Genomic DNA, 19940 nt, shown 5'->3' with positions numbered 1-19940 from the left:
TACCATCAAGACATCCACAAATCTTCTCCCCTACTTCTTATTTCCCTTTAACTGGAAAACACTTCCTCTGATTTATTCTAAAGCAGGACTGGCAACCCATGGGCCAAACCTGTTCTGTACAGCCCAGAACTACAAATGGTGTTTATATTTAAAAGACTGTAAAAAAAACACCACCTCGCCCAGCCAGCATGGCTCAGTGGTTGAGCATCGACCTATGAACCAGATGGTCACGGTTCGATTCCCAGTCAGGGCACATGCTGGGTTGTGGGCTCGATCCCCAGTGTTGGGCGTGCAGGAGGTAGCCAATCAATGATTCTCTCTCTTCCTACCTCTCTGAAATGAATAAAAATATATATATATTTTTTAAAGAACACTACCACAATAACAATATACAACAAAAATTATATATGGCCTGCAAAGGTTCTTCACAGAAAAGGTTTGCCAGCCCCCATTCTCAAACATTATCTCAAGACAAACCATCTATTTACCAGTCCAAACATCAATCACTCCCTTTTTCATACCAAAGAATCCCCACGGAAGAGTAGGAAAGTCAGATTGGACAGCTGCTTCCTGACCTCTCAGAGTGTCCATAATGTACCACCCTCTAAGGATACCACCCCTGGTTTCACTTTATAAGCAACTATAAGAACCTACAGAGCTTTTGTGAGATCAAGGTTTGTTTTTAACTTAAGACTAAAACCACAACAGAGAAGGTTTTTGTACCTGTCTATTCTGACCCTGAAAGCCTAAAACCCTTAACACTGTTCTTAATAACAAACCAGAAGCTGAAGAAATTCACAGAACCAAGTGAATATTCCCTTGCCCCAGGCACCAGGCTCCTTTGTGGTGTTCCCTACCACCAAAGGGGCCAGATGTTAGACAGAAATAACAGAAACTTTTGGAGAGAAGCAACGGCCACAGTTTAGGAGATAGACCAATAATCATCACAAGTTGTTCTCTATCATTAGAACATATAACTTTTTAAAAAGGAAAGAAAGTGCCAAAACCGGTTTGGCTCAGTGGATAGAGCGTCGGCCTGTGGACTAAAAGGTCCCAGGTTTGATTCCGGTCAAGGGCATGTACCTGGGTTGTGAGCACATCCCCAGTGGGAGATGTGAAGGAGGCAGCTGATCGATGTTTCTCTCTCATCGATGTTTCTAACTCTCTATCTCTCTCCCTTCCTCTCTGTAAAAAATCAATAAAATATATCTTAAAAAATAAATAAATAAATAAAAAGGGAAAAAGGCAAGTCGATACTTATTTAAATCAGAAAAGGGAAGAACAGGTGGACTTCCACAAGAAAAAGCAAAGGAAAGGAGACCATAAGATAATAAAAAGGAAAAGGAAGAGCTATCTTTTCCTTCCCCTTTTCTTGCCTACCTGAGGCGTCGGCGAGGGTCAGAGGGGGTCCCAGTCCGACGGGCAGTGCCATAATCGGACATCATGCCGTAATCCAGGTCATCGTAGCCCATGCTACGTTGGTCATCTTCTAGACCATAAGGCTCTGGATGAAAGCGATGCAAATCTACGCTGCTCCCACCTACCCGAACCTGGGGCTGTGGCCCATAGACATCCTGTCTACTAGGTGCCCGGTAACCTTCCATGCTGGGCCTATACCGTTCCTCAATGCGGGTCACCCGGGACAGGCTGCCATAGTTGTCACTGCTACCTGGATAACCATCTTCATAGTGGCGGCTATATCCATCAGGAGGGTAGTGGAAGTTCCTGGGAAGGGTAGCAGTGCCTGCTTGCCCCACGTAGGGACCAGGTCCCCCATTGCCATTCTTACGGAAGTCACGACCCAGTGTCTGGATATAGTTGTTAGAAACTGATGAAGGGTCCACAGGCAGTCCATCTGGTCCCATAGGGATTGGCTGTACTGTCCGTGTTGTCACAGTCTTTACTACTTTCTTGACCTTTAGGTAAGAAAAAAGAAAAATTAATGAAGCCCTGGCCAGCATAGCTCAGTATGTAAAAGTATCGTCCCTACACCGAGAGGTCTCGGGTTCAATTCCCAGTCAGGGCACATACCCAGGTTGTGGGTTCAATTCCTGGCCCAATCAGGGCAAGTGGGGGAGGCAACCAACCAGTGTTTCTCTCTCACATGGATGTTTCTTTACCTCTCCCTCTCCCTCTCCCCAGCCCCCTCTAAAAAAAAAAAAAAAAAAAAAAAAAAATCAATGAAAATGTCCTTGGGGTGAGGATTTAAAGAAAAATTAATGAAGTGTAGAGTCTAAGCTTAAATTCTAGACCATTCCAAGAAGAGAAAGAAGCCCTATCTCCAGCTCACTTTACATAGAAATGCCTTACAACCGCCCTTTATCCTTCTCCCCACCGTATAGGAAGTCCCGAGGCAGGCAAACTGCCCTTGCAGTAAGCATGCCTATAAGGATAGCTACTGTAGATCTTGATACACCTTCTCTTCTCCATTCCATTCCATCTTCCCATATCTCATCTATCTTCTATGTCTGGACAGAGATCACTTTCGCTTTCACTACAGATCAGTAGCCCTCATCCACCTTAATTAAGTGCTTAACCCCTCCCCTAATAGAAACCATAGGAAGACCTCATACAAATCCCAGACCTTATAAATCTTAGCTTACTGTGGTCTCTGTGCGGCGAGTGGTTCCATCATCCGAGGTTTCCACAGAGACAACAGACATGGCTCCCTCAGGGTCTTCCTCCGTATAGGTCTCCACAATCTGCCCTGGCTCCTGCATCCTGGGGATGGTGCTATAGAGAAGGTGACTGTGATCCTATAGAAAAGAGAAAAAAGATAAGAGTTACTGTTAAGCCATATATAGTAACAATCCATCCCAATGAGGAGTACTGTCTCCTGAAGATAGAGACTCCTAATGCATCTTCTATGGGCCCCAGGACTTTAGAGGGGTGGCTGTCCCCATCTTTTGAACTTGTACAGAAAGGCAGGAGATATAATTTCCCAGTTCTAACAAACATGAAATGAATTAACTATAGCCATTATCAACAACCAAGTGACAGAGACAGAAGATTTCACTTCCCATTTCTGGCCATTTAAGTGAATTTGAACTGTGCTAAGTGCAGCTACATCTACATCTGAGTGGTCCTTTAAAAAAGTTCACCCAAAAAAGAACTTTTAAGATTAACCAGAAAATCTCAGTAAGAGCCATCTTCTGACTAATTCTGTTACCCTTCAGGTATTGCCTAAGGCTCAAGACCAGCCAGAGTTCAGGTAGGATTTTCTACAAAGTAGACACACACCCATTCTAGAAAGGGGATATAGTAGTTGAGGGATCAAATACTGGATCAATGGTCATTGAAATTCATTCCAAAATAAAAACTACATATATTCTTTGAAGCTCTACTGTTTTATTTTCCTAAATAGAAGAAACCAATTAATGGGCGCTTACAGTGTGCCAGGCACTTAACAAGACACCAATATGCTTTTATAGGCTGGGGAAGTATGAAGATATACATAATGCAACCCAGACCTTAAACCCAAAGAATTACCTGGGGTCCGTTGAGTTTCAGATCTGAAAATTTCTGTCGCTCAAGGTCAGCATCGCCCACAAACCGGCCGTTCTGAAACATAGCCCACAAGAAGACAATTCATTTTGTGGCCTTCCTTTGCTCTATCAAACACAAATGATCTTTTTTCCAAACAGGAAAAGGACTTTCAAGAAGATATTTGTGGCCTGGAGTCTTTCTGTCAGTACTCGTAAAAGAACCACATCACTCCTTAGTCTTAGCACTTTCTCAAAATTGGAATCGGACCTGGAACTCTGGCAGACTGGGTCTCTGGAACATAAGAATGCAAGCTCCATGAGGGCAGACAGTTTGGGGGAATGGGGTTGCCAGTTTTGTTTAATAATGTACCCCCTTGTGCCTTGAACAGTACCTGGCACATAATAGACACTAAACTACTTGCCAAATAAATAGCAGGGACTTAGATAAGTTTCCCAGAACACTATCTTTTTGGAAAGCCATACGAATATAAGGAAAGTTAGAAAGGCTAGGTTGGGGAGTTTCCAAAAGCCTTCTTTACTGTTCTACTACTACTGGAAACTCCCATACCAGGCAGCTTTTTAAAGAAAGAAGCAAGAGCTATGAGTCTCCCTTTCCAAAAAGGAAGAAAACAAGTACCCCCAACTCCCCTCAAGCAAACAGATATCTCAACATCTTCATCATCAATTACTGAAGTCACAGAACACATAAAAAAAGTCACCCTTACGTTGTTCTGTCTTAAACAATAGGAAATAGACTATTGGCATTATACTACATAAAAATACATTTGACTGCTCTTCTTCCAATAGAATACAGTGAGATCCAGTCACCTTGGGAGACTCCTCCCCCACCCTACTCCCATTACATAGAGTGTGTAATGCTGTAGGGAGAGGAAGTTAAACATTATTTTCAGGAAGAAGGAAGGGTGTGGTTTCATTGCTGAGTAGAAGTTAAAAATAAAAGAGAGAGACAGGGAAACTATATACTATAAATCCTGGAATTCCCCACCACCTCCAAGCCTGAGCAATCTTGCTCTCCCCTTTCAATATATGCCTCTCATCCCTAACCCTCTATTCTGGTGTTTATAGAAATCCTAGGAATGTTACAAACATACTGCCTCCAAATTCCTGACCATCCCCCAATAGGAATTCTGTCTTCTCTGTCTTAAAAATACTTAAGAAATCAGTAAAAAAGGGCTACTGAAGCATGAACACTGTTCTTAGTTCCCATTAGAGATCTCTTAAGATGCAGTCTATCAGGCAATGCCTAGAGATTATACCTACACACACACACACACACACACACAAAACCTCAGACAGATTACATCATAGCAAAGTCAGACTAGAGAAACCATAAGAAACACAAGATACTTCTTATTTCTTTTTTTTTTTTTTTTTTTTTTTTTTTTTTTTTAAATATATTTTATTGATTTTTCTATAGAGAGGAAGGGAGAGAGACAGAGAGCTAGAAACATCGATGAGAGAGAAACATCGACCAGCTGCCTCCTGCACACCTCCCACCGGGGATGTGCCCGCAACCCAGGTACATGCCCTTGACCGGAATCGAACCTGGGACCCCTCAGTCCACAGGCCGACGCTCCATCCACTGAGCCAAACCGGTTTCGGTAAGATACTTCTTATTTCTAACACCAACTCTCCCAAGTCACATCACAGAGCCAGCCAACCCAGAGACCACTGGCTCCTGTGGCTATCTGGGTTAAACTGCAGCATGATGCTCCCTCTCCAACTCTAACCAACAAAATTAACAATGACCCCTTCCTCCAAGACATGATTTGCACAGCCAACAAAAAGAGCACACAAGAACAATATGGAACAGGAATACACAATTTATGAACACTGCCACACCTCCTGAGTACATACTGTTCCCTGAAGGAGACTGAATTGGAGTAGAGAGTACAAGGTGCCCAACTTCCCTGACCACAAGCAAGCATTTACCTTCCTGAATTTCTGATACCAAGGGGGAGGGATAGGAGATCAGAGAAAACAGAAGTAACCTGAGTACAACTCCAAACTATATGATCTACTATTATTAGAAGTGCATACCAGCCCAGCTGGTGTGGCTCAGTGATTGAGCATCAACCCATGAACCAGGAGGTCACCAGATGATTCCTCGTCAGAGCATATGCCCAGGTTTCGATTCCCAGGAGGGAGTTAGCCAATTGATGTTTCTCTCTCATCTATGTTTCTCTCTCCCTCGCTCTTCCTCTCTCTCTCTCTTAAGTCAATAAAACTTTTTTTTTAATTGAATTGCATACCAACCCAGAAATCCCACTCCAGCAAAACTGGAAATCAGGTGGATGCTTCTAGAAATAAGTGCACCCAACTCAGCAGAGCAGCAATATTCCCTATCTCTTAATCAGTATTTGTCATCCTTGTAAAGATTCATCATAAAGCATGGGCTCTGGACAGCCCATTACCATGAGGAAAGTAGTTTCCTAAGAAGAATCACAGCCTCTCTATGACCAGGCTAAAGTCCTACCTGCAGGTCTGATGGAGAGAGGGGTTACCTGATGCCGGCGGGTGAGGGTGCCGTTGGCCATGAGTGGGTTGGCATCTTGTGGTGAGACCCGGACGCGTTCCAGTTGCGCCGAGACGTGGCGCCGTTCCTCCTCCAGCGCCCGGGTCAGCTTCTCAAACTGGGCCTCTTGTTCCTTCACAGAGGCTAAGATGCTGGCGGTCGACTCCACCTCTGAGTCGTCCATGAAGGTAAGGGGCAGAGCCGCAGCAGGGCGGGGTAAAAAGGAAGTTGGATCACAGAGGGAGGAGGAAGGAGGGAGAAGGCCCCCCCTCACTTCACACTACCGGGGAGAAGGTAAGAGAGAGGAGAGAAAAGGTCACAGGTCAGAGAAGACAGATGAATTATTCATCCCAGAGCCAAAGATGCCCTCTTGTGGTTTTCACTGCAGTGCAGAAAGCAAGCCACCACCAAGTCTGAGAGCCCATCACCAGTGTCTGCTCAAGCAGGATCCTTTGCCCATTACCCTCTTTAATACCCCTCCAGAAATAACTACTGAAAGGTACAACTAGATCCCAGTCTCTACACTGTTGGTAGGAGAGGAAGAATGTGGCTAAGTACTGTAGTCATGACATGAGATTAAAATTATATTCTTTTTCCCTGGAAAATTTTGCTGGCATCAACTTAATGGAAGTTGTATAAACAAACACTGTCCTGAAGGGGCAAGCCACTTCTAGAGATAAAGGGACAGTTACAAATCTTAATATCTCACCCAAAACTGAACACTGAAACTGCTGCATTGGTGGCAAAATATACTAAATGAATATGCTAATTAAAAGACCAACAAAAAGTGAAGTAGAAAAAACTTCCCACCAACAAAGCTGGGAAACAAGATTAAGGCCCTCATATTTAATACATTTATGAAGGAGCCTTTCTACTTTTCAAAACTATACTACAGTACTGGGGGCAAAACATGTGCCTTGGCTAACAGAGACAAGAAAGCAAGAGAGGCACTAAAAAAACCTCCGTGTAAAAAGGCACAATTTTCAGTGTCCTTTAGCTCTTTGTGGAAGAAAAGAAACATTAGGCTCAAACTAGGAAACCATCCCTCAGAGTAGTTCATATTGTAATCTCAGACAAGCAATGCCTCGAACTTCCTACACCTGTTATTCAGCAGAAGCGCTAAACCAGCGGTTCTCAACCTCTGGGTCGCGACCCCTTTGGGCGTCGAACGACCTTTCACAGGGGTCGCCTAAGACCATCCGAAAACACATATATAATTACATATTGTTTTTGTGATTAATCACTATGCTTTAATTATGTTCAATTTATAACAATGAAATTGGGGGTCACCACAAAATGAGGAACTGTATTAAAGGGTCTCGGCATTAGGAAGGTTGAGAACCACTGCTCTAAACAGACTATATTTTTACCTCTTTACTTATTCTAAACTCAAGGTAATGTCAAAACATCTACAAGGTTTATATGTACTACTTATAAAATAAATGATAGTTAAATAGGAATGAAGCATTTCCCATGCCATATTACATAAACTGCAAGCTGGCTAGTAAATGGAGGAGCATTGTAGTCATAATCTTGGGCTTAATGGGGTTTCTCTCTTGCATGCTGGCTATGGCAGACTTTATGGCCAGTCCAAAACACACCATGTTGAAAGGCAAATCCTCTCCCCTCCCCCACCCTCTCATCAACCCCTAAAAAAAAAAAAAAAAGACACTTAAATTTTTTTAATCTTAATAAACATATTTCCATACACACCTGTTAAGAGAAGGTCGTAATTGATTGTTTTAACACAGAGAACAGCCCAGTCTAGATTCGAAAAATCATGGGAGAAGCATCCCAGCCACCACAGCAAGGAGGAAGCAGGAAGTAGAGAGCTGCAGAAATATTTGGAGGAAAAATGGAAATGAGAGAAGAAATAAACATACCCAATGCATTCAAAAATAAAAAGAGCATGGGCAGGTATTGGGAGAAAGACAATCTGGGAATGAAAGGGAATAACTGAAAATATGACTGGGAATTGCTTAATATGACAAACGTCCTTTGGACTTTGCTCTGTTTTCAGATACCTGGACCTTGGATGTAGCTTTCATTAAAACCTGGATCCTACTGTCATATCAGAGGTTCCTCTACTTGTACTTATATACAGAATCAGGAGCAGGTTATAATATGAATAAAAATTCACTTACCCCGTTCCCAGCAACCAAATTGGAAAGGGGGGAAAAAAAAAACAAACACGCTGTTGGAATGCCCTTCCCCCTCCTAAGACAGAAACCTCAAAGCCCAGTCCCAGCATGCCCACAAAGATATTAAGAAACCAGTGCAATAGTATAGTAGGGAAGACATGTGGAGACTAGCCTAGGCTTTGCTTCAGTTCCCTTTCCCACGCTCTCCAGAGCCCTACCAAGCACATTTGGGCCTCTTTGCTTTATACAGGCATACTTCAGAGATACTGCAGTTCAGTTCCAGATCACTGCAATAAAGCAAGATGTATGTAATCTTTTTGCTGGTGGAGGGTCTTGGCTTCAATTTGTGAAAAACACAACATCTGTAAAATGCAATAAAATGCGGTATGCCTGTATAGGGAGCATTCAGCAAGCAAGAGTACCCAGAGTAACTGATAAATGGGTGCTCAATAAACTCCCTATTAAAGTTTCCATCGCTCAGACTTCTTCCAGTGGATCCAGTCCCTAAATCCAAGAATGTGGTAGCCCTTTTCTAAATTCCTCCCACTTCCAGTTCTAGGCTCCCACAATTACTTATCAACTTCTGTTCTTTTCATTCCAAAACCCACTGTTACTTTTTCATATTCTCACCCTACATTCCAACAGGATACTCAAATGGCTTTAATAAGTACCCTTATTTTTAAAAAAGGTTGCTCCCTTTTCATCTCCATTTCATTTTAAGCACTTGCCATATCCACTATTACAATGACCTATGAACCTTCCACACCAAGAGGACTCTTGAGTTCAGGAGAGATTCTTCCATTTCTGGGTTTCAACAGGGCCTGAACTGCAGTTACCACTCTGGTAGCCTGTACCCTGTAATTTTCTTTGCTAATAAAAGCTCAAACTACCACTACTATGGGGCATACAGTGACAACACTCCCCACTACACAGAGAAATAGTCTGTCACCCTTCCATAAATGGCGACTTTTTGCCCTCACAACTTTAATTCAATAAAGGGAATTAGGAAGAATAATAGGAAAACTACTCAGGACTCTAAGTCAGGAAGCAGTATCTTTTCCTAGCTTCGTGGCTTTAAAAGCTGACCACTTGACTATAATTTGAAGAAGAAGACAGCACAGTTAAGTAGAAAGAAATTCAGATTTCCTAGGCATGGAGAGATTTTCTGCCTGAAAGAGAGTAGAAGCAGAGGCTGTGTAGGACCAGAATAGAAGTCAGAAGTCTGGTCCCAGTCCTGGCTCTGCCACTAGCCAACAATGGCAGCAGGTCACTGCCATGTTCTCAGTAAAATCCCAATACCACTAGCCCAGTTTAACTCAGAGTTGCTGTAAGGATAAGGTGACATAATGTATATTATACAAATATGAGGTATTAAGTTGTTTCAAGAGCTAGTTTCTATCTTCCCATTACATTACTTAATAATGGTAATGCCTCAGCCCAAAAGTATTTTGTGAACTAGTAGGTAAAAATAATTGAATCAAGAGCATAACTGGGTTCTAAGGAGTGGATAAGCTTGTTTTCCTACTCCAACTCTATTTACTAGGAGGTCCCACCTAGGCCAGTGTTTCTGGGACATAGAGTGCTTCTCTGGGGTCTGGCAGTCATCATCACATTACAATTCTGCTGTAAGTTCTTGAATACTTATTGGAGACCTTTGCAGTTTATTACCAAGGAGAAAATTAAGGTGAAAAGAACTAACAATTACTGAATGTATATTATCCTGGCAATTCTTACAACAACCCTAAGGAAGTTTTACTGCAAATGAGAAAACTGGTTCTAAGTGAAAAAATTAACCAAGGTCTCAGTTAATAGCAAGTTTTGAATTTAATCCCAGATCTATGCCATTTCACAGTCTGTGTTCTCTTTATCCTGCATGCTGTCAAGTCCAAATAATTCAGTCCAGTATGAGATGGATGGTCCAGCCCTTCTTCCCTACAACCCTTGAGAGCATTTCCCCTCAACATCACAGGAAAGGAGGGGGGTTCCATTTATCTTTGGGTTAAAGGATCATCCACATGTCTACATAAAAGATATAAGTAGGGGAATGAAAATAAATGGGAGGAAAAAGAAAGCATAGTTGGGGAAGAGAATGAAGGAATTAGGCAAGTTATAAACACATTGCGTACTGCATAGAAATCTCTAAGACATACGCCAGGGACCGCACGTTTTTGGGCAAACTGCACGTTATCTAAATTATCATAATGCACTTTAGGTGTTGTTTTTCAATAATTATAACATTTTTATTTACAAAAACAATTAAACAATTAAAGTTCCTAGTACTTTTTTAACGTATGGTACTGCGTAAAACATTTTCCTCTATGAAGAGGGACCAAACAAAATTTACGTAAGTATCTAGATTCGCTCCTTTTTCCATGGGCGTGAAAAACGAGAACACTCGTGAGTGGTCCTAACAGATGGCGCGCGAAACACGAGAAAACTCCTGAGCGGTACGAAATGTGTTAAGTACACTGCCTCATAACTCAGAGACTTAAGGAAAGATTCTTCTCGATGCCATACACACACACACTAGAAGCCCAGCGCACAAAATAGTGCGCCGCCGCGCCCCCCCCCTTCCCGTGCGCGCGCACACGCGCGCACACGCGCGCACACACACACTGGTCTTTGGTCGTTATCGTTAGGGCCACAGGCCTTTTATTATATATCTAGATAGATAAATAGATAGATATAGACATACACACACACACACACACACACACGCGCACGCGTGTGTGTGTGTGTGTGTGTGTGTGTGTATCAGACCAGAATCTGTAAACCATTAACTGACTTTGATAGTTTGAGTCAAGAAGGTCTTATGAGTCCAGGCCAACATAACACCTTTCCAGGTTTGCCACTTAATATTTTCAAATACATTACACTTGCTCTCATTAAAAAAAGACGATCATGGAACTCCCAAAGTGAAGGGGACAGGGCACATAAAATGAGCCTTGCTACTCCCTAAGACTGGATTTTCTGGAAATACCTAATTTTTCTCTTAACAAGTCACAGGTCCTATGAGTCTACAGCAAGACTCCAGCATTCAAGTAATGACAATGGTTAAATATTCAGTCTCTTGTGTAAGAATTCCAAACCAAAAATAGTTAAATTGAATCAAGTACCCAGAAGGACCAAACAGTTGAACAATAGCAACCAGGTTGGGGGGGGGGGGGGGGGGGGCGAGAATCACTTGCCAGGAGCACAATCCCTATAATGATTTGTTCTACTATAAACTGGCCATAGAATATAATTAGGAATTACAGTTCTTAGCAATTAAGAACAGACTTTGGAATCAAATTGACTAGGCTAAAATCCCAGCTCCATTGCTTCTTAGTTATATGACTTTGGGCAAAGTACCATAATCTCTAAACGCCATGGGTTTTTTTGTAATATGGGAGAAATAAAAATACATAGGGTGGTTATGAGGATTAAATGAGACAATCCACATAAAGTACTAAGAGAAATGTCTTGATATACAGAAAGCTATTAATACAAATAATAGTAGAAATAGCAACACAAGGGACTAGAGTTTTGGTGGTGTTGGTAGAACCTTTGAATAAAAGATATGTCTCCACATGCTCCCCTCTCCCATCTACAGTAGTCGTGTAGACTACAGGAATTCTTTACACTCCCAAAGGGAAAAACAAAATCAAACTCCAGACTAGGGGTCAAAAAACCTCGGTTCAAGTCCTGATTCTGCCAAAAACTAGCTGTGAGAACATAGAGAAGTTATAACCCCTGTAAGCTTCAATTTCTATTACTTTTTCAGAGTTTAGCTTTAATGGGCTGATATATGTAAAATTTTAGGCTGGGTGACTCTGAACCTCTCTGTACCTCCATGCAATTCAGGGAAGTATATCCAAAGATATGACCAGACTTAGGCAAGCAAGCCTCTGAGGAAAGAGGAGAAAATTATTTGTCCTAAGAATTCTAAACCCCACAAAATAGTCTTTGAGTCCTTAGGAAAGAAATGTTATCTTCTATCGCCAGCCCCAAAATTAGCTTTCCTCCTTTCTTCCTATTTATTCATTATGAAATCAAAACCAATATCACAAAGTTATGCTCTTCCTGTAAAAGCAATGATAAGCAAAACTCCTCTTCTGTCATCCTAGGGATTTTAAATTGCCTTTTTTATTTTTTTATTTTTTTTTAATATATTTTATTGAATTTTTACAGAGAGGAAGGGAGAGAGATAGAGAGTTAGAAACATCGATGAGAGAGAAACATCAATCAACTGCCTCCTGCACATCTCCCACTGGGGATGTGCCGGCAACCCAGGTACATGCCCTTGACCGGAATCGAACCTGGGACCCCTGAGTCCGCAGGCCGACGCTCCATCCACTGAGCCAAACCGGTTTCGGCTAAATTGCCTTTTTTAAAGCACACTGAGCCCCCTCCTACTGAAGAATACTGACCAATAAAATACAGCACCTGGCCCTCGCCAGCTTGGCTCAGTGGATAGAGTGTCGGCCTGTGGACTGAAGGGTCCTAGGTTCGATTCCGGTCAAGGGCATATGCCCAGGCTGCAGGAGGTAGGAGGCAGCCAATCGATGATTCTCTCTCATCATTGATGTTTCTATCTCTCTCTCCCTTCCCCTTCCTCTCTGAAATCAATAAAAAAATATATACTTATATATAGTACCTGTAATACTACAGAACTACATTATATATATTCAAGCCAAAAAAGGTAGGTAGGTCTTCTAGATATCTAACAGGTATTAATTTGCCTTAACTGGCATTTGTCCCAAAATTCAAAGCAATTATTCTTATTCAACCACAAGAGAAAATTGCCATTTTAGTTTTAAAATAATATATTTTGTCAACAGTTTTTCCATAGCTTCTTATCACAAGGAGTGCTTGTACCATAGTCCAAAGCCTAAGTAACACCCCACCACCACCACCACCACCATTTGATGTTCCAGAAACTCAGTCAGACAATTCTAGTATTTCAGTCTCACTTCTGCACTAACCCTAAAAACCTGGCATGATTTGCATTAAGACTAAAGAGAACTCTGCTTACTTCACAATCTCATTTCAACTGAGCACTTCTCATAGTTACTATACTAATATTCTGGAAATGGCCTTGTTTAGGTGCTAGCAATTTCTGAACTTCCCTGTGGATTTTTTATGCTAGGCTCTCCTTCTCTCTCCCCTTAAGGGCATCCAAAAGGTTAGCTGAAGGAGTTTCACTCCGACAAAGATTCACTGTGTCTACCATGAATCTCTCTGGTGACTTAAGGAAGTCTTTCAAAGAATTATACATTCTATCTACTTGGGGTTTCAAAGAAAAGAAGCAAAATAAATATATAAGTTTTTAAAATACTCCTTGTTAAAAGGAGGTTGAGCTGGCCCAAAGTTATCTGACAGGATTTAAAGTTTTACTGTGACTTAAAATTTTTTAAAAATCACGTCCACCATCTTAACCCCAAATTTGGAAACCAGATGGAACATTCTTCTTGTTCTCTTTTCCCCTCTCAAATATTCTGGAACCCCCTCCCTTACCCCACCCCAAATCATAACATACTAAAATGGCTAATGCCAAACTAGCTTTGAAGCAAAGGAAGGGTGTGGCTCTTAGCTAGTGAGGGGGCCCAGGACTGAAAGGGTATGGAAAGCAACTAAACCTGCTTCTCTCTAGAGCATGTATGACACACACAGGACTGGTCTAACAAGTCCTTCTGATCTCTCAGGCCAGGCCTCCTCCTTCTCCTCCCCCATCATCCACATGCCTCTCCAAAGCCCTCTGGGACAGATAAAAGAATTTTCTCTCAATCCTGAGGGTCTGAGGCACACTAAGTTACTTACCTGGATCCCTGTTGCAACTCTGCCAAAAGGGCCTCACTTAGCCTTATAAGGAGAAAGTAGAGCTGTAGGGAGAGGCCGATAAGAAAACAAAGATAAAAGGGAGGGGCAAAAACAGAGGGAGGTGTCAGACTGGAGGAAGGGGAGAGGCCAATTGCCTTTCTCCTCCTACAAGAGGAAGAAAAAGAGAGGGAGGTCAGGTACACAATGGGCACTGAGAAAAAGTCTAATCAAAATGGAAAAGTATTTATTTAACTCTTGTGTCATAAAAGAAAAATTCTAAAATTATCTAGGACACCTCGTACCCTACCCTAGGGGAGAAAAAAAATTTTCATGAAAAAAAAAACTTAACCTTAGGGTTTACTAGAGATCACCCACCTGAGCTCCACATTTCTTTTTGAAAGAGGCAGCTTCTCACCAACTACCACCCCCAACCCCTCCTTACTTTCTATCTATGGCATTCCCACTCCCACTATCTCTTTGCCCATCATCTGAAGATCACTTGGAAAAGTTGAGCATGTAACTGAGTCGTATTTACACAGTCCTGCTTCCTCAGAGCCCTTTGAAGAGAGCAACAAGAAGCCCCTTCCATCAGGTTTAGTATAGTTCCCTCTGAGGCAAGCAACAAGGAAATCAGAGGAAGTGTGAAGGTACTATTTCATCTATAGGACAGAGAGCTGAAGAAAATGTTTCTCCCTATCTTAAAAAAAAAAAATCTGACCTTACAGGGGAAGAAAAGTTGTGAGTTGTTAATTATTAATCTCCCCTTATATGTTATCACATAATCTTTTCAACAACTTCTGAGGCAATATTGGCCCCTTTTTTATTTATTTTTCTTTCTTTTATTGATTTTTTTTTTTTTTTTTTTTTAGAGAGAGGAAGGGAGGGACAGAGGGAGGGTTGGAGAGAGAGAGAAACATCAATGTGAGAAACATAAATCAGTATGCACAAAGACCTGGGATTGAAGCTGGCTATTTGGGGCGGGGGGGGGGGGGGGGGGGGGGTGGTCGGTTTTTGGTGTTTTTTAAATCCCCATCCGAGGATATTTTTCCATTGATTTTGAGAAAGAAAAAAGGAGAAGGTGAGGGGGAGGTGGGGAGAGACACATCACTGGTTGCTTTTGGCACATGCCCCAAACCGGGCCAGGGATCAAACCTGCAGCCAACCAAGTACTACATGTCCTTGACCAGGAATCGAACCCAAGACCTTTTGGTCCTCAGTCCAATGCTCTAACTACTGAGCATACCTGGCCAGGGCACTGGTCCCTTTTTAAACTATATGTCAGAAGCACTCAAAATGCTGCCCAAAGCCATATACCAGTAAGTGCTGGAAAAGCATCTGTTCTACTCCAAGTCCATGTTCCTTCTCCTGGACAGAGTGAAAGGAACATGAAGTTTCTATGCTTCTTGTGGTTAAAAGTTATTCTAACTCCAATAGAGCTGAATTGACTGAGATGAGAGAGGATGGGGGTGGAAGCAGCTAGATCTCTGGTCTTACCTTCACGTTAAAGAACAATTCTGTGGAAGAATAGCTTGCAATCTACCTCAGATTTCCCATGTTATAAGTAACAAGAACTCAGGAGGGATGGTGCAAGGAGAAAAGTAGTACTACTTTGTACAAGTACAAAATTTGTACAAAGCCACTTAACTTTCCACTGGAACGCCTGTTCTAGACATCTGGCTATATGCCATCTTTTCTAATCGCCCCCACATCAAGAAAGAAACTCTCATCACAACTATCCCTACTCTCATATTTAATGTGACATCTTACTAAACCAAATGCAGAGATCAGTGTTGGGGTGGAAAACAGAAGGAACTAGAAACAGGGAAGACTGTGCTAGCCAGCATCAGACAGAGGGGAGGGATTGTTCTAGCGGTATGTTAGCAATCTGCCTCTAGGGCAGCTGTCCTTCCCAGCAATCAAAGACTGGTTTGTGTGTATGTGCTCTGGGGCCAGCCAGCTTGGCAAGAAGTTTAAGGACTCAGCCACCCAATCCACAGTGAGAAGAGATGACCGTTTCACAGCGGGAATGGAGGGCAGGGAAAAGACAAAACAAGGCAAAAAAAGGAAGGAGGAGGGGAACAGAGAAGTGCTATGGGTGCTATTTCAGTCTAGATGGTCACCAACTGGTGGTCTGTGAGGTCCAAAAGGTTGGCGACCGCTGGTTTAAGGAAATCTTTGGAGCAGTGGTCGCCAACCAGTGGTCCTCAGACCACTGGTGGTCCATGAGGTCCAAAAGGTTGGTGACCGCTGGTCTAAATAGAGGGGGGAGAAGGGGAGGCCCAGAAAACTACCAATCATTCCCTAGTTATGTGCAAACAGACTTGCCAATACCTCTCAATACTAAAATCAAAGAATGGGTAGTTTCTCCAGTTCTGGATGTAGTAGGGTGCCAATTGAAAGGACGAGATCTAAAGTGTAGGGCCCCAGCAATGCCTTCCAAAATATCTGCAATATGTAGTTTAAAAATTACATAAACATCTATCTCCTAGAATTTCTTTCTTAATTAAATCCTAGAGATCTATAAATAATAGTAGCACATGCAAAAACTCAGTGAGATCCCCAATGCTAAGAGATGGAGCACATTTCTATAACTCAAGTGCTAAGATGCAAAGGGCCACAGTCAGAATTGACCCTCCCTAGTCCCTCGGAGTAGCTAGATGCTCTGAGACCCATTAGACACACAAAGGCGGCTCTCTTCTCAATAGAGGCTTGCAGCAGAGCTCCTCTCCAAGGACAAAGAGATTTCACAGGAGAACCACAAAGACATCGCCCCTCTCCGTTTCCCCACTCCCAGCTTTCTCACTTCCTGTCACAGTAGCACCAGACCACAGTCTCCCAGAAACAAACAAATACAAAAGTGCTGGATTCTGGGCTGCAGGCCAACTGCATTCCAGGGCATCCTGTCTACCAATCATCAGCCAGAGCTCCCACTTTGCCCTGCTCAGTTCCTTATCATGTTCGGGGAAAACAACCCTCCTCCCTGCCCCAAGCCCCAAGCCAACGCTGCATAGGACAAAGCTCAGGCCTTTAAAAATCAGCAGAAAGATATTGTGTGTGGATCTAGGGTTGGAGTGGGTAAGGGGATTTTTAAGATTCCTATTTGGCAAGTTTCTTCACTTTGGAGACACTGCACTGGGGATTTTAAAACTACTGCTGCTATTATACTCAGCTCAGCTACATGTAATACATCCCAAAGAAAGCTTCATCATGCCAATCTGATCTCCAAACTGGATTCAGTCAATGGAATATTCCCACCTGGAGAACTACTCTAGGACACATCCTCTGTCACCTTCTCCATCACCCATTTCCACTGTCCTCCAAGTCTTTCAACACTTTTCCCCCACAAGCATAAAGCTGAGTCCTAAGAGGCCCCACAGAGAACAAACAAAGGCAGCGGACTCCACCCTACAAAGAGGCAGGATATAGGCACCAGCAGGTGCTAGGAGCAAAGTTCCCTACTTCCCTAGGGAATGAGAGGAGGATCCCTAAGAATTGCACAGTAGCCCTGGCAACAAAGAGATCAAGACAAAACCTCAGCATTTTTTTGCTCACCACTCCCCGCCTCTGGGTCAGGGGCTGTAGATTTGGAACCTTGTCAGAAAAGAAAGCCTCCCTTCCTAATAAGGGTTCTCAGCTGCTTCCAAGACTGGGAGAAAGATACATTTTTCCATTATCTTGTACAAGCCCAATGGACCTTAGCCCTTAACCCCAGAAGCAAAGATGCAGACAGAAGTCAAGTTCTGTTATCCAGAGTTTCTTGAAATCCAAAGTAAAGCCCTCTGTCCAAAGGGCTCAATTCCCTTTGCAGAAAGCATAGCATAAGGCTCAGCAGAGTTCTCCAATCAGAGGGATATTCCAGGCATAATATACCACCATCTTTTCTCCTAATTTCCTTATCATTCTTGGATCTATTAAGAAGTACTCTGGGCTAAACTCTGATTTAGATAGTACATGATGCAAAAGGAGCTAAGTCTAAAACAGCACAACTTAGCCCTAACCAGTTGTGTTCAGTGGTTAGAGCGTGCCCCCACCCCCTCGGACCAATGGGTTGAAGGTTTGATTCCCGATCAAGGGCATGTACCTTGTACCTCAGTTGCAGGCTCTATCCCCAGCCCAGGTCAGGGCTTGTGCTGTAGACAACCAATCAATGTATCTTTTTCACATAGATGTTTCTCTCTCCCCCGTCTCCCTCCCTTCCACTCTCTCTAAAAATCAACGGAAAAATATCCTTGGGTGACGATTTAAATAAATAAAGAAATAAAACAGCACAACTTAGGAGAAATTAGTACATGTCTAAATCTGATATAACTAGGCAGAAAGAGGTAGGGCAGGAATATACACAATAGTCAGCCATTCCAGGGCTAGAGAGAAAAGAGAATATTTAGCAACACTGTTTTAGAACAGAATTTCAAAAGTAGGGCCTAGCCACTGCAAATTTTATCAATGAAGCACAAAAAAAAAACAACAAAAAAAAACAATAGTTTAAGATCTCTTACCTAGCATTGAATCAGAGTAACTCCCTTTTTCTCTCAAGAACAACTGAAAAATTAGTTACAATTGTTAGTATTCTTATCAGATTCTCCCTCATTCATAGCCCAGACCAAATAAATCAGTCAGTTAAGTACTATAGTGGTAGGTGGATACACAAAAGCAAATAAAAATAATAGTCTAGTAGGAGAGCTTTCTGAGATATTTGAGAGAGAGAGAAGTAAAAGACACACCCCAGAGACACAGAACTGGACACACCTAGATCAATGCTGCTGCTCCAAAAGGATGCCTGACAGGTTCTCTGCCTCGAATGGTGGTGAGACAGAAAAAGAGTGCTGACTCTGAAATATAGTCACCCAGGGTGTGAGGGAGGAAAGAGACTAGTACAGCCAACTGATTACAATTCAGCAGGACTTCAGCAGAGGTTCTGGTTCTAATTGTATCTCTAGCTGTTTGCAGACATATTTGGAAAATCCACTGAAGGAATAATGAATGGGTAAGAAGAAAGTCAATGGAGGGGCCCAACGACTTAAGATGAATACTCAATGGTTGGAAAAGCATGAATCTGTTTTGCTAACTTTCCACATTTCCCTTTCTCACCAAATCAGGCCCAACGCTGAAAGCACTGGAGGGAGGGGAGGCAGAGAAAAGAATGTGATTGGGGAAGGTTAGCTACATTACAACTAGCCAGTGTCCCGCACAGAATTAAGAGAATCCAATCCCACTGTTTGAAAGATACTGGGACTCTGCTAAAACACATCCAGTCCCTCTGTCACCCACCATCCCCCACCATCCCCACTCTTAAAAGAAGCATAATTGAGATAGCTTGATGAAGGCACCAGCTGTTTCCACCACTCTCCCTCCCCCCAACTCCAGAGACCACAGTTCAAACTCACATCAAACACTTAATACAATTGACAGGCCAGTAGGAAGGAGAAGCCTGGACTAAAATAGCAGGAAGAGTGCCAACTGGCCCCACTAAGAAGGAATGCATCCTTGGCTCACTGTAAAAATAAGAAACCTTTGACATCCCCTCCCCTCTGCCTAATTATGTTCTCCTTTCCACAACCTATCCCTCAGTGTCAAATGGATTTCAGTTTTTCCTCTACAACTCCTTGATCTATTTTCAAATGTCAGAAAATACAAGGGCAATATAAGGTTGAATGTAAAATAATACTTAGGAGATTGGAAGGCTTCCTGGACTGCAACAGCCAACCCTAGTACAGGGCTCCCACATAAGGACAAGGAGATAGGAGCCCACATAGCACTCTTTTCCGTGTTTCAAGTAAGGAAAGAATGGAGAGAACATTGTTTCCACACTTGAACATTAATGGTAACCCAATTTCTCAAGGCATGAGTAGCCAGTTAAAAGTATTAACTTGATCAGCCCCTCCACACCCACATTCTAAGTTGACCAGAGTTAGCCAAGGAGGAAGGGAAGGAAGCCAGAACTTCCTTTACAGACAGGAAGTAACATTGGCCCTTCCTGTC

General features: G+C 42.6%; 1 protein-coding gene across 6 annotated transcripts in view; it reads right to left on the bottom strand.

Moving 5' to 3' along the window:
* CTNND1 (catenin delta 1) overlaps positions 1 to 19940 on the bottom strand; it is a 46984-nt gene that overhangs the window by 15843 nt on the left and 11201 nt on the right. For 3 of the 6 annotated variants that reach the window (XM_070428053.1, XM_070428056.1, XM_070428055.1), the window contains exons 2-6: positions 7735 to 7853; positions 6011 to 6301; positions 3490 to 3561; positions 2604 to 2756; positions 1381 to 1916 (exon numbers count right to left, since the gene is read on the bottom strand). In XM_070428053.1, the coding sequence (XP_070284154.1) occupies positions 1381 to 1916; positions 2604 to 2756; positions 3490 to 3561; positions 6011 to 6205 (956 nt within the window). In that variant the 5' untranslated portion in view covers positions 6206 to 6301; positions 7735 to 7853. The remainder of the gene's footprint in view (positions 1 to 1380; positions 1917 to 2603; positions 2757 to 3489; positions 3562 to 6010; positions 6302 to 7734; positions 7854 to 19940) is intronic. The other 3 variants (XM_070428058.1, XM_070428054.1, XM_070428059.1) reach the window with 3 other exon arrangements.

The sequence above is a fragment of the Myotis yumanensis genome, unplaced genomic scaffold (assembly GCF_028538775.1).
Source record: "Myotis yumanensis isolate MYYU_CA2020_CCGP unplaced genomic scaffold, mMyoYum1.0.hap1 SCAF_10, whole genome shotgun sequence".
NCBI classification, from domain to species: domain Eukaryota; kingdom Metazoa; phylum Chordata; class Mammalia; order Chiroptera; family Vespertilionidae; genus Myotis; species Myotis yumanensis.
Note: the sequence above shows the minus strand (reverse complement) of the source record. Positions and strands in the feature narration are given on the sequence as shown.